Source organism: Macrotis lagotis, chromosome 6, assembly GCF_037893015.1.
Source record: "Macrotis lagotis isolate mMagLag1 chromosome 6, bilby.v1.9.chrom.fasta, whole genome shotgun sequence".
Lineage (NCBI taxonomy): Eukaryota > Metazoa > Chordata > Mammalia > Peramelemorphia > Peramelidae > Macrotis > Macrotis lagotis.
The window spans coordinates 20,312,302-20,327,870 of record NC_133663.1 but is presented as its reverse complement, the minus strand read 5'-3'; the positions used below and the strand labels follow the sequence as shown (position 1 = coordinate 20,327,870).

The 15,569-nt window shown below is 37.3% G+C and overlaps 1 protein-coding gene across 2 annotated transcripts in view; it reads left to right on the top strand.

Annotated features, from left to right (window-relative positions):
- The window catches only part of KPNA4 (karyopherin subunit alpha 4), a 52,969-nt gene that overhangs the window by 25,599 nt on the left and 11,801 nt on the right, over positions 1-15,569 (top strand). For both annotated transcript variants that reach the window (XM_074190844.1, XM_074190843.1), the window contains exons 3-10: positions 389-478; positions 577-606; positions 688-740; positions 2,004-2,099; positions 2,673-2,758; positions 4,793-4,879; positions 13,883-14,052; positions 14,136-14,180. In XM_074190844.1, the coding sequence (XP_074046945.1) occupies positions 389-478; positions 577-606; positions 688-740; positions 2,004-2,099; positions 2,673-2,758; positions 4,793-4,879; positions 13,883-14,052; positions 14,136-14,180 (657 nt within the window). The remainder of the gene's footprint in view (positions 1-388; positions 479-576; positions 607-687; positions 741-2,003; positions 2,100-2,672; positions 2,759-4,792; positions 4,880-13,882; positions 14,053-14,135; positions 14,181-15,569) is intronic.

Sequence of the window (15,569 nt, the reverse complement as noted above, 5' to 3'; positions counted from 1 at the left end):
AACATAGGTCCAATCCCTATCCCTGTATTTGTCCTGTCTGGTTCAGTAATTTAAGAACATCTTTCCTATTTTAAACTTGATGCACAAGCATATTTTCTAAAAACTCTTGGTTGGGGGGAAAATTGTAAAACTCAAATAATATCTTTAATTAAAAAAAACCTCTTGATTGGTTTCATGTGTTTTTTATTATTTGATAACTTTGGGGTTCAAATTAGTTTATTTTGTCATAGTTTCTTTTTTTGTCTTTTATGAATTTTTTTTTTACAAGGAATTTAGTGCCTTAGTTAAATAAAGGCATAAAATTTTGTTTACTGCGACCTAAAAAGTTAAATTTTTAAAAAAAAATCATTCATTCCTTCTCCTTCTTTGTTTTGTTTTTGGTTTTTAGAACAAAAGAGATGAGCATCTGTTAAAAAGAAGAAATGTACCACATGAAGATATTTGTGAAGATTCTGATATAGATGGTGATTACAGAGTGGTAAGTTTGCTTCTGTTTAAGACTACAGATAAAAGAACTGTACAATTTCAGAGTGTTTTTTTTTTTTTACTTAATACTCTGTGATTTTTGTTTTCCAGCAAAATACCTCCTTAGAAGCAATTGTGCAAGTAAGTCTTTTTTCTTTAGTCATTTTTTTCCCTGAATAAATATTGTTACTGTATTATAAACTATTTGTTATTTTATCATAGAATGCTTCAAGTGATAACCAAGGAATCCAATTAAGTGCTGTTCAGGCTGCTAGGTAAGTTTTAAATCGGTGGCCGTTGTAGCTTGTATTCATAAGAGTTAATCTTTTAAAAATTCACAGTACATAGTTTAATCAGATGAGAAGTCTCAGGCCAACTGAGGTCATTCAAATATTTCTTAGTAATTTTTATAACTAATGGTATTAAAATTTGTAGCATTCCTTATGCAGTTGTTTCATTTTGTTATGTGTATAAAATAAAAACTTAATAAGAAGGTTGACTTTATAAAAGATCATAGCCTAAAAAGGGAAAAGAGATTGTATAAAACTTAGTTTTTTGCTAAATTTCCAGTGTATTTAGTTTTTTTTGTTTTGTTTTGTTTTTTTAGTTTTTTCAAGGCAATGGGGGTTAAGTGGCTTGCCCAAGGCCACACAGCTAAGTAATTATTAAGTGTCTGAGGTCAGATTTGAACTCAGGTCCTCCTTGACTCCAGGGCCAGTGCTCTATCCACTGCGTCACCTAGCTGCCCTAGTGTGTTTAGTTATATACAGTTTCCGATACTGTTATTGTAACTGATTGAGCAAAATCTCAAGGCTACAGGCCTACAAATAAATCTACCACAAAGAATCTCTTTTCTAAAACACAGGTTTGACCAATCATTCCAATGCTTCAGAATCTTTGACTGCTCCTCTTGCCAGCTAGCTAAGATATCAACTCCTTAGTTTGAAAGCCAAAGGACTTTAAAATATGGAGGATGGGGGCAGCTAGGTGGTACAGTGGATAGAGCATTGACCCTGGAGTCAAGGGGACCTGAGTTCAAATCCTGCCCAGACATGTAATACTTACTTTATTGTGTAACCTTGGGCAAGTCACGTAACCTCACTTCCTTGGAAAAACCAAAAAAAGAAAACAACAGAATATGGAGGATGGTGCATGGGGAAACTTGAATGGATCCATAGAGGATGGTGAGGATCTAGACAGATGCAGAAGGGCATTCCAAGCATGAGAATTAATGTTGTCAAATTAATAGGGTGTCCTCACTAAACTAGGGAAGATGCATAGTAATAGCATATTTGAGGAGTAAATGGAGCTCCCCAAAAGTGAGACAGTTTAATTTCAGCAATTCCATAGGAAATAGAGAAAAGTTTCATCAGTCACATGAAGAAAATGTAATTTTTAAGGAGGTTTTTACACAAAAGCAGCACTCAAAAAAGTTTTTGGAATTTTTAAACTTTTATAGAAATGATTGTTTTCTAAAATAACCTGTTACTATTTGCACAATGTATCTATGCAAATTTCTCTTGTTTCATTTCTCATAGAAAGCTTTTGTCCAGTGATCGCAATCCACCAATTGATGACTTAATAAAATCTGGAATATTACCTATTTTAGTCCATTGTCTTGAAAGAGACGACAAGTAAGTGCTTTTAACATTTTGATTGTACTCTAAGCAGGAAGAACACTCAGATTAAAAAACAGTGGACGACACTGCATATTGACTGAAATGAAGGCATGTTTGAATGTGGTCTTTTTTGTTTATAAATGGTAAATTCAATGGAATAAGTTCATGTGTACTATTAATAATAATCATTCTTTTAGTCTGTTCTTCTTAACTGTTTCCAGGAGGGAGCATAGATGGGAAATAGGATAATTGTGAATTAGAAGAGACTTACTTGCTGGGTTGAAATAAATTACTACCTCAATAAAAAAGATAAGCAAAACCTTTATTTATTTATTTATTTATTTGTTTATTTATTTATTTATTTTGCTGTGAGCTGCTTATTTGGGGAAGAGATAAAATGTCAGGCTTGTTACCACAAAGAACAGTTGTTTTTATGATGAGTATGGGCTATTAAGGTGACAAATTTTGGACAGATCCTGGACCTGCTGAGAAGAATAAAAGATTATAGAGGGAGAATTTAATCTGAATGGGGTTTGGTCCAATTTAAAAAAAAAAATTTCAAGCTGGTAAAACTTTTGTTTCTTACAGTCCTTCTTTACAGTTTGAAGCTGCGTGGGCTTTGACAAACATTGCTTCTGGAACCTCTGAACAAACACAGGCTGTAGTTCAGTCCAGTAAGTTGATTATTATTTGACAATTTTAATTGCATGTCTGGTTATTTTTTTTTAAAATCAGTGTTAAAAAAACTAAAGAAATAGTTATTTTCTTGCTAGAGTAAATCTAGAAAAGAACCTTCTACAAATAGTGTGAGGTAGTTGACACAAACTAAGTGTAAACACATTTTAAACATGTCAGCCTTGAAACAGTTCTTACTTGATTAGAAGAAAAATCTTAGTTTGCATTTATATTATTTTGCAAATTTTGAGGTAATATCTCTAGAAAAACAATTTTTTAAAATTTATATATAACTGATATGTATGGCTCCTTCCAGGAAAATTGTGCCCCCAAACAATACTACATAGATACCAAGTGAGGGCCTTTCCTTTGAATGTTGCAGATGGTTCATTTTATTGAAGTGCCCAACACCCAGGGGCCTGGTACCAGGGCCTTTCTGTCAGCATTTGCCAAACTGGCTTGTGCAGTTTTTCTTCTCTGATTCTGGAATTCAGAGAAATATTAAAGGAATAGGAAGTAGATCTGTGATTCCATTGGTACGGGGAGTCCCAGAAGAGTCCAGTGCTGTCTTCACTTAAAGAGTTACCTACATCCCTAAGAGGGTACAATGGTAGACAGGTGCTGGAATCAGGAAGAAGAGTTCACATCCAGTCTCATGGGCTTTGGGACTTGGATCAAGTCACTTGACTTTGGTTTGCCTCAGTTTTCTCTTCTGGAAAATGAGCTTAGCAGTGCAACCTACCTCCCAGGGTGGTTGTGAAGATCAGAGGGCTCTATAAATATTAGTTATTGGTATTATTATTGATAGCTTGTGGCTGACATACACTAGCAGTGTGAGCCTAGGAAAGGGGGTGTAACTAAAGAATTGTCTTTGAATGTAGGAATGAAGCTGGTGACTATTTCTTAGGGGCTAGAGGAAGTGGATGTGAATAGATGCCAGAACTGGGTCTTGTTTTACAAATTCTTAATCATGTGAATCTCAGGTGTTTCCCTCGATGATTAATACATTGAAGAACAAGTCTCAGGTGGTTAATAACCACTCCCCTTTCCCCATGCCCCATCCTCCCGCCCTGATTCTGATGTTGCTTCAGTTGTGTGGGGATGGATCCTTTTTTTGATTGCCTGAGGAAAGTTGGAATTGGAATTTCATAATATTATATAAATCCACACATTCAGCATACAATGCATTCAACAGATAACTTTTTTTATATTTTATTAGTGTATTCTCTTTTTTTACATGGTCACTTTCTCTTTGTCTCTCTCTCTGATAGCCCATTCCCCGAAAAGTAAAATTTTTGACTATACATAGAAAAAAACAGTATCAGATCCATAGTATATAACAGACTAGATTCTATTCTTCACTAACCTGCCAACATTAAGAGTGGGCAACTCATTTGGTTCATAATAAATGTTGTGAATTAATTTTATGGTAATATCAGAAGACATTTTGCAATGGCAATAGATGAGCTCATTTGACAAGCACTGTCACTTGTTTGTGAATGAACACTGGTCCACAATGGAAGCTTAACATGTATAGAGAATGGAATTGAAGCGTATCCATTCAGCATTTGTGAAAAACACCTTTTATAATCAGCCCTGAGAATTCAGCTTTTTTTTTTCTTTATAAGAGCCAGTACTACACAGAAAGCATTTTTCTGAAGTGCCTGGAGAGACACAAGATAACTGACACCTTGAAGATTTTCCCTCAATGAACTTCTAACCTAATAGAGCAACTTAGAGTCCTGTACTTCTATGAAATGATTTAACTCTGGGTGGTTTAAAAAAAATTAATATTATAATTTATACAGTCATTATATGAAGTAATTTTAAAATAATCTGCTAATTATTTTTTATAATATAATTTATAGATGAAAATTTGTCATAGAATAAAAATGTTTCTGGTTCTATACCAAAGAAAATTAATTTTATTTTCCAGGGACTGAGATTGTAGGAGAAGAGAGATCTGCTTATTGGACTGAGATACAGAAATCAGCAGTATCTTTACTTCTCATAGTTCTTTGTTTCTCTCCTAGATGCTGTACCACTTTTTTTGAGGCTTCTCCATTCACCTCATCAGAATGTGTGTGAGCAAGCTGTCTGGGCATTGGGAAATATCATAGGTCTGTATTAAGTTTTTTATTAATAACCAAAAATCTGTCAATATATAAAGTGTTAATGTAAGTAAAATGAAATACCACTAGACATAGCAAAAGGAAGAGAAAACAAAGCATTCTGTCAGTATATCCTATAGAAGAAAGTTGACATCTCCTAATATTACCAAAATGAGCTTTGGAGTTAGCTTATGAAAATTCATTTGAAATAGCTGGTAGATGCAAATCACAGCAAATGAAAGTATTTTAGAATATTACCTATATGCTATATGTAATAAGTGTGTGCATAATCCAGATTAGTTCTCCATTTGTTCTTTTTTCCTTGTGAGTAATTGTTCATTAGTTTCTGTCATAGTGTGTAAGAACAGAAAAGATATCAAACTGAGTCACTTAGTTTCTTTTCTCATTCCAAATTCTGTTAAAAGAATAAATGAGGGGCGGCTAGGTGGCACAGTGCATAAAGCACCGGCCCTGGAGTCAGGAGTACCTGAGTTCAAATCCAACCTCAAACACTTAATAATTACCTAGCCGTGTGGCATTGGGCAAGCCACTTAACCCCATTTGCCTTGAAAAAAACCTAAAAAAAAAATAAATAAATGAGCTCTTTGGATCTCAGCTCTATTTAAGTGGCCTTTTTCCCACAAGTGAGAAAATGGGGATTTCTTAGTCCTTTAAGACAGAATCTTATGTCTAATAAAACATCCCTTGGAAGCTCCACCCTCTATTAACTTTCTGATTTTGGGCAAGTCACTTGCTCTGTATGGGCAAAAGTCCTCTATAAACAGGGGGTTAGATTCTGTTTTTATTTCTGATGTCCCTTCCAAATACCTAGAGGACCTGAGTAATTTGGGAACCTGGTCCTAAGTATATTTCTGTTAGTGTGGCAACCAGCTGAGTTGAGTGCAGAGAGCATACATCTCCAGAAGACCAGCTACTTGGAGATGAATTCTTTTATTATTCACCCTAAGGGGAAAGGGAAGGGGACAAGGATTTTTATGTAGCACCTGCTCTATGAGCTATTTACAAATAGGATCTCATTTGAGCCTCACTTCATTTGAGCCTCACAACCTGAGGAGGAGTTGCTATCACCCTCATCTTACAGGTAAAGAAAATAAGGATCCCTCCCCCTAACACCCCGCACACTGTGGCACCCCCTAGTGACCTCAGACATCAGGAATCACAGTTTAAGGGATGTCTGGGATTCTTTTATAATATTTCAGTAAAAAATGTGCAAAAAAGAGCTGCCACAGGAGCCCAGTCAAGGTTCTAACTGCTTGGGCCATCTTTTGCTACTTGGGCTTCAGGACCAAGGCCAAGTATGATACTGGAGAGAGCAGATAAACTCTTGGAGGCAGGAGTTGTAGTTTAGTCTCTCTGTTGCATTGCTTGGCAATGTCTGGCACACAAGTGCCAACTAAAATCTTCTTGATTTAAAAGAAAAAAAAAAAAGACTGACCAAAGTCTGTGGTTCCCCTGGCAGCTTCACAACTCTGTACCTTCTTCATGAAAGAGAATCAGAAAGCATGGACGTAATAAGTCCTGAATAAGATGGATGGGGAGGGGGGGTGATATCAATGATTTTTCAGACAGGAAATGACTCACTGCTTTACTGATGAACTGAATCATTTCTGAGTCAGCTTTTGGGTGTGCCAAGAGACCACCAGTTAGTTACAGAAAAGGCCCAGAAACAGGATGGTACAACAGCGAAAGAACCTGCTCAAGAGTCGAGAGGTCTAGGCACAGAATTCACTTCATCTGCTCTGTCTGAGTGAGTTTGCTGTGTAAAATCTGAAACAACAAGTTTGATGGAGAATGGGCTCTGTTGTCCCTGGAAGAGAGAATAAAATGAGAAATGGGGGAAAGGATTTCAGCTTTGGTTACAACATTTGGTACAAAAGTTGAGTCAAAACTTGGATCATCTTGCCAAATGGAGAGAGAAACAGCCAAGATAAGCACTGTTTTCTAAGATAAACCTATCTTTATATAAGATATTACAGAGGATGATGAAATATTGTGAATATTATTGATTCAATAAACAGGTAGTGGAAAGGAGGCTATTTTATAGAAGACTAGTAAGATACTCAACTAAAGAGAAGCCAATTTATTATTTATTTTTAGTATTAATTTTGCAAATGTGTTGAAATTCCAAATTCTCTCTCTCTCATCCCTCACCCACCCATTGAGAAGGCAAGCAATAGGATATCAATTATACATATGAAATCATGTAAAACAGATTCCCATATTCATGTTGCCAAAAAAATCAAAGAAAAAATAAGAAAATGAAAAAAATTATGCTAAGATTTACTCAGAATTCTCTCTGGAGGTGTAGAGCATATTTTGTCATGAGCTTTTCAGAATTGTCTTGGATCTGAGTAGCTAAGCCATATATAGTTGATCTGTATGATGTTGATGTTACTATGTACATTGCAATTTTTGGTTTTGCTCACTTCACTTAGCATCAGTTCATACATGTCTTCCCAGGTTTTTTGAAACCATCCTGCTCATTATTTTAATAGAAAAATTAAATTCCGTCATGATCATGTACAAACAACTTGTTCAGTTATTCTCCGATTGATAACCATTCACTCAAGTTTCTAATTCTTTGTCACTGCCAAAAGAGCTACTTAAAGTTATTATTTTTTTCTTTTTAGATTTTTTTTTCAAGGCAATGGGGTTAAGTGGCTTGCCCAAGGCCACACAGCTAGGTCATTATTAGGTGTCTGAGGCCGGATTTGAACTCAGGGACTCCTGACTCCAGGGCCAGTGCTCTATCCATTGCGCCACCTAGCCATCCCTTAATTATTTTTATATAAATAGGTCCTCCTTTTTCCTTCGACCTCTTTGGGATACAGACTTAGAAATGGTATTGCTGGGTAAGAAGGTATGCACAGTTGTAGAGCTGTTTGGGCTTAGTTCCAAATTGCTCTCGAGAATAACCAAACCAGTTCACAACCTCACCATCAAGAGAGCATTGGTGTCCCAAATTTTCTTTCACCTCCAATAGTTTTCATTTCCTTTCCTGACATTTAGCCAGTCTGATAAGTGTGAAGTAGTATCTCAGACTTGTTTTACTTCACATTTCTCTGATCATTAGTAATTTAGAGCATTTTTCATGTGACTAGAGACAACTCTGATTTCTTCTTCTGAAAATTGTTGGACAGCTAGGTGGCGCAGGGGATAGAGCACTGGCCCTGGAGCCAGGAGTCCCTGAGTTCAAATCCGGCCTCAGACACTTAGTAATTACCTAGCTGTGTGGCCTTGGGGAGTCACTTATGCCCATTTGCCTTGGAAAAACAAAACAAAACAACAACAACACTATTTTCTTTGGGTTGGTTTTATTTTAGGATCTGCTTTCTTTCACAGCTTGACTAATATAGAAATATGTTTTCAATGACTGCATATGTATAATCTATATCAAATTGTTTGTCTTAACAAGGAGGGGGAAAGGGGGGTAGGAAGAGAATTTAGGTGGTGCAGTGGATAGAGCACCGGCCCTGGAGTCAGGAGTACTTGAGTTCAAATCCGGCCTCAGACACTTAATTACCTAGCTGTGTGGCCTTGGGCAAGCCACTTAACCCCATTGCCTTGCAAAAACAGAAAATTGTTCATGTCCTTTGACTATTTACCAATTAGGAAACAAATTGTATTATAAATTTGACTCAGTTCTCTAGTTCTCTATGTCTTTGAGAAATGAGATACTTGCTGTAAACATTTAGTCTCTTCATTGTTAAAGTAAAAAAAAGAACTACTTAGTTCAGGTAAAAGAGAGAGAGAGAGAGAGAGAGAGAGAGAGAGAGAGAGAACGAGAACGAACAAGATCATACTGGAAAGAACTAGTGATCAATTCTTAAGCTGTCTGAAAAATAGAAAAATACTGAAGGGAGGTGGAAAGCATCTAAGATCTTACCACTAGGTCACAATATTTGTATTTACTGGTTTTTGGCAAGAAAGAGAATAAATTCAGAACAAGGAGGAGTTAGTTGCCCTCATTTGACAGGTGAGGGAAATGAGACCCAAAGCATTAGATTGCCCAAAGTCACCCAGGGAATATGTTTCTGAGGTAGTCATTTTTTTAAAAATATTCTCATTTTGTACAAACAATGTTTTTTTTTATACATTAATAAAATATTCTTGTTTAAGAGTAAACAAAATGCCCCTCCCCCCCAAAAAATAGACTCACTTGAGCGATAAAGTAAAGGGGAGAGAAAAAAATTAAAATAAAAATAAAAAAAATAATAGTAACAATTGTAGGTATGGCCAGGTGACGCAATGGACGGAGCACCAGCCCTGGAGCCAGGAGCACCCAAGCCCATATCTGGCCCCGTACACCCAACAATCACCCAGCTGTGTGACATGCAAGCCAACCCAACCCCACTGCCCTGCATAAAAAAAAAAAAAGACGTAAAATAAAATAGTAATAATAGTAGGGGCGGCTGGGTGGCAGACAGAGCACTGGCCCAGGAGCACCTGGGTCCAAATCAGGCCCCAGACACCCAATGATCACCCTGCGATGTGGCCCCAGGCAGGCCACCCAGCCCCATTTGCCCTGCACCCCTCCCCCAAAAAATAATAATAATAATAATAAATGTGCTTCAGTCTCTGTGTTCCAACACCACCAACTCTGTCGTGGGTGAATCACATTCTTTATGATAAGTCCATGGCAACAGTTACTTCCATATTTTTCCACTGTTGCCGTTGCTGATCGCAACTCCCTCCTTTCATTATTTCTCCACTACCATGTACTATATTTTCCCTCTCCTTTCACTCTGACTCTGCTGTAGGGTCGCTGAGTGGCGCAGCGGACAGATCCCTTGTCCTGGGGCCAAGAGGCCCCGAGCCCCCGAGCCCCCATACCATAGTATAGCAGCACCCTTTAAGATGGCAGGGAACAAAGAATGGGTGTTGCCCATACTCTGAAATGGCTAGACAAAATTAATATTATTATGCAGTAAGAAAGAGTTGAAGGATATTGTAAAATATGGAATGATTTGCTTCCCTGTTTTTCATTGTCAAGAGAAAAGGTTCAGTTTGAAGGTTAAAGTGAAATGTCAAATGTCAGGAAGACAAAGGGTCCTGACCCCTAGAGGTATCTGTTGTGGTTTTTGTGATGGAGTTGGTACCTGAGGTGCATATTAGAACTGGAATCTGATTCAGGTCTCCCCCCAGAGACCAAGGAATGATCTGTAGAGGATCGGGAGCTTGGAGAGTTCAGAAATGTTGGCTGTTGTTTCCCTCAACCCCAGACTTCTGTTCTATTACCAGGCATGCTGCCTAAAGAGGAAGCATCTGGAGCTTCTTGGGCTAATATTGACCCCATAGCACCTTAGTTGTAGCTTATTTCCTTTTTTTTTTTTTTAAGGTTTTTGCAAGGCAAATGGGGTTAAGTGGCTTGCCCAAGGCCACACAGCTGGGTAATTATTAAGTGTCTGAGACCGGATTTGAACCCAGGTCCTCCTGACTCCAGGGCCAGTACTTTATCCACTATGCCACCTAGTCTCCCCTGTAGCTTATTTCCAACACACCTTAGCTTCCCATCACCCATTCTCCCCTAATCCACTCCCATGACAAGTTCCCCTGAGTCTAATCAAGAACTTGCTGCTATCTGGTCCATGTTGGGAAAATGTCAAATGATGATGTTTGTCCTACATTCTTGACGAAGACCACAACATCAGGGAGGTGATGCCATGACGAACATATGAATTGGATTGGGGATGGGGATGCTGTACTAAGTCCCTATCCTTACTTTCTCCACCAGAGCCATCTGGGTCCAATGGCCATATGTGAATCTGGACAACTAGAACTGGCCCCGGGTGCACATCAGTTGGGGTTAAGTGACTTGCCCAGGGTCACACAGCTAGTGAGTATAAAGTGTCTTGACACTGGATTTGAACTCCTATCCTGACTCCAAGGCCAGTGATGTATCCACTGTGCCACCAAGCTGCCCTCAAGAATTATAGGGGTGGCTAGGTGGCACAATGAATAGAACAGCGGCCCTGGAGTCAGGAGTACCTGAGTTTAAAGCCAGCCTCAGACACTTAATAATTACCCAGCTGTGTGGCCTTGGGCAAGCCACTTAACCCCATTTGCCTTGCAAAAACCTAAAAACATATATACAATCTCATACACATGCATGCACACCCCTTAGTCACCCCTTGAAAACACTTTCATCCTTCCAGCTACTAGGCTTACAACCTCAGGGTCAGTCTAGACCCTTTACTTTAACCCACTTCAGCCATCGAAACAGTTGTTAAATCTACAATTATTTCTGCCTTCCCAACATCTCTCCTCAGGACTATTATCAACACGTCACACACACACATTATCCTAGACAACTGCGTATAGAATGCATAGAGGGCTTGACCTACAATCAAGGCCTAAATTCAAATCCAGCCTCAGACACTTTAGTAGCTCTGTGACCCTGGGCAAGTTGTCTAACCTGTTTGCTTCAATACTCTCATCTGAAATGAGGATGACAGCAGCCTCCCCGTTGAGGTTGTGAGAATTAAATAACCTGTCACATAATAAGCATGATAAAAATGTTAGGTCATATTATATAATCTTTTATGCATATATATGCAAAGATACTAAATTTGAGGTGCATACCTCACTGTTTTATTGATGAGAGTTGACAAAAAAAATTGGAAATCACTAGAATTGTTGTTTAAAGAAATCTAATGCATTATATAACCAGAAGTGCTTAAGTCACAAATGGTATCCACTTAAATGGGTCAAACCCAAAAGGATATGTTCTGTCTACAGCATTTTTCAGTCTTTACATCAAACATTTTGTATTAAATGCTCATTGGCTGGCATCCTATAACTATTGAAACATTTGTTTTTGCTGGAAGACCATCTTGAGAGGCACTGAAATTGTACCCAATATTTAAAAGAAGGAATGTAGCAATCTGATTCCTGTTTAGGAAAATGCCCATTTTGCTGCAGTTACATGACTCTGCCATCACCAAAACCTCCATCTCATACCACTATTCATCCAAGGCCATGGTGTGGCTTTCTCTCATACAACAAGACTTAACCACATCTGAATAATAACAGTTGTGGATGTCCCAGAGTGTGATAGACATTTAGTGGGCAGCGATAAGCCAACAACATGGTACTGATGATGATTTGCAAGCAAGAAATGGTGTAAAATATTCAGGAAATGTATGATCGAGATGAGCCATGTACAGGAACTTTGATTGCTCTCATACCTATGAAGGACACAACCTTCCCTTCATTGGGACCAACCTCTGCAAAGGATTTATGGGAGGATGTGAACAAAAAATTACCAAATGAGAAGTTACAGATAGGTTTTGATCTTTGCAGTTGAAGAGAGTATGTATTGTTGAGACAGTTGAAATAGAATAAAAGAAAACAATAAAATCCATAGCCAGAATCTCCTGTAATGGAAAACAAAAATTCAGAGTAGACTTTGAAATTAAGCCATTCTTCAAATACGGAGTGTTCAGCTTGTTTAATCCCTGGAGATTCCTGTACAAATTCATGATTGAAAAGTTCTAAAATTACTGTAAAGCATTTTCTGGAGGTTAGTAATACTTTGTAATGTTAGCTTATTATTAAAGTCTTATAAAATGTTAAAGATACTTTGTCTTTTTTAGCAAGATTTTTTTTTCCATTTTTCATCAATTCCTTTGCCATACTAATGAAAGTCACTCATTAGAAAGAGCAAAAGAAATTGGTGCTGTGTATTTTTTCCTATTTTAATGAAAAAGATTTCATAAATAAAGAACTATGGAATGTTTGGGGAAGTTTGTATAGATCTGTGTCTAATGATGCTTTCCTTCACTCTTAAGAAATATCCTAATTCCATTCTGAGGAATATAACTCCGAATAATATCTATTGGATTGGCTAATGGGACAGAAAGAAAAGATGACAAATATTGGAAGGGATGTAGAGAAATTGAGACATTGCTGCATTGTTGGAGGAATTGTGAAATGATGCAACGATTCTGCTAAGTAGTTTGGAACTTTGCCTAAAGGGCTATAAAGCATGCCTACCCTTTAGCCTAGCAATGCCAAATATGCATACATGTATGTGGCTATTTCATACAACTCTCTTCTGGTGGTGGGGAACTGAAGATTGAAGGTATGCCCAGTGTTTGGGGAATGTCTGAACAAATTATGGCATGTGATTTGAGTTGAAATGCTGTTCTGTTATGAGAAATGATGAACAGGACGGTCTCAGCAAAAAATGTGCACAAGCAGATGCAATGGGAAGTGTACCTTATACAAAGTAACAGCATTTATTGCAGAATGATCAGAGTTCTCAAGAGAACTCTGAAGGACTTATGATAAAGAATGCCTTTCATCCCAAAGACAGAACTGATGATGATGTCTGAAAATAGACTGAAGCAAAAAAAAATTTTTCCACCTTATTTTTCTTGAGTTTTCTCTTTTGTAGGGCTTGGTTATGTTTGCTTTTATAGCATGACTATTGCAATGTTTTTCATGGCTTCACATTTTTAACCTATACCAAGTAACTTGCTTTCTCCTTAAGGGGAAATGGGATGGGAAGAGGGGAGAGAATTTGGAACTCAAGGCATCAGAAGTAAATGTTGAAATTTGGATTTGTATGTAGCTCAGGGAAAATATTTTTTAAAAAGAAATAAGTGTTCAAGTGAAAGGAAGAGTCATCCATGAGGCAAAACTTTATTGTAATTTTATTTTAGGAAATCACAGCCTACGGCAACCACCACCTTGATTAGTCAGCAGCCATCAATATTGAGGCAAGCCCCTCTACCAGCAAAAAGATTGTGGTTTACTGAAAGCTCAGATGATGGTTAAGCATTTTTATTAATAAAGTATTTTTAATTTAAAAGAAAAAAAGAAATATTCCTAGTTCCATTTTTCTGTCATTACCTGATATTCTTATGTCAGGAAAGGCTAAGAAATCTCAAGGAAAAAGAAAGTAAAATGACTGAATGTGAAACTAGCTCTTATGTATTGTGTTTTATAGAAATTTTGTTAATCTCTTGAAAAAAATTGATCCCACAGGTGATGGGCCCCAGTGTAGAGACTATGTCATTAGTCTTGGGGTTGTGAAGCCTTTGCTCTCCTTCATCAGTCCCTCTATCCCCATAACATTCTTGAGGAATGTCACTTGGGTTATGGTCAATTTATGTCGCCACAAAGACCCACCGCCACCCATGGAAACCATTCAGGAGGTAAATATTTTCCTCCCTTTTTTAAAAATAAACTAGAAACAGTTGACTACATATTCATTTTCAATTTGTATTTTTCTCCTCAGATTCTTCCAGCCCTCTGCGTTTTAATTCATCACACAGATGTAAATGTGAGTAAAAGTTTTACTGCGTATATCCAGATCGCACATAGGCTCACAGACCTGTTGGTAATGATCCCCAAAAATGTATTTTACGAAACAAAGTTGTAGTGGTTCATTGTCCATCTTGTCAATTCCCAGATAAGTAAATATTTACCCCAATTATGTTTACCTAACTTCGGGATGGATCTGATGGATACATAGAAAAATTAAACTTGAGGAGGCATACTGCCTCTAACATGACTCAGGGTGGCGATGGTTTTTTGGTCAAAGCAGAAATACTTTACATTGGATCTGAACATACGTGTGTGTGTGTGTGTGTGTGTGTGTGTGCTTGTTTTCCTGAATCTGGCTTATGTAAAACCTGAACAAGGCCTGTAATTCATATTTCTTGTAGGTGAATATATGTTTTCTTTCCAAGACAGATCTTTTAAGGCATTAGCCCTTAAAATATCCAGAGTAGATTAAATATAAATTGAGTAGATTAATAGATTAAAATCTGAATATTCTCCTTTAAAAATCAGTCAACAGTTTCTAAACTCTGAATGTCTTCTTTAAACCATGGAAATAATACTTACCTTTTTTTTTCCTCTCACCATATTATATTAAAGTTGATCCTACTTTTTAAAGATTCAAGTCAATAAACATTAACTAGCTTTTACAAGCAAAATGTTGAATTGTGCACAAAGGAAAAAAAATAAATTCTATTGTCTAGAGTCTGGAAATAAAATTCTGTGCTGAGAAAAATCAGAAATGGAGCCTCCTTATACACATAGACTGCAGCACAAATATTAACTTTATCTTTTTAATAGTTAAATCGCATAAACATTTGCTAAATTTAAATGTTATCTGCTCATTAAGCCTACTTTTATTTTCCTGAAATGATTAACCAGTTAAGCTAATGTTTGATGACCCAAACTAATCTTCTTGAAAAAAAAAGAGCGACTATTCCACCCTTATTCACTCACCAAGTGAAAGATGAAAAGAAAACCCTGAGTATGAGGTGGAAAGCAAGTCTTAACCTGTAACTGGAAGCAGGAGTCTGAAATGCTTGAGCAGTCAGGCAGACTGAGGAGAGGTCTCTGTGCATTACTGAGGGGAGAGAAGTGGTTGAGAGTTGAAAGGAATCTTGAGGTCAGCTAGTCAAACCACTTCATTTCACAGATGAGCAAACTGAAGACCCAAGAAGTTAAGACTTGCCCACAGTCACAGAGTAACAAGTCACGATCCTGTTGACGTGTCTTAACAGTATTTTTAAATGTCATTACCCTAAAGATTCTCCTGGGATGGTTTCATGTCCATGATCTTTTTATAGAATGTGGAATGTAAGATTAAAATTAGGTAGGATCCAGAAATGAAAGGCTCTCTGAAGTGCTTCATTAGGCAAACTATGCTTGAAAC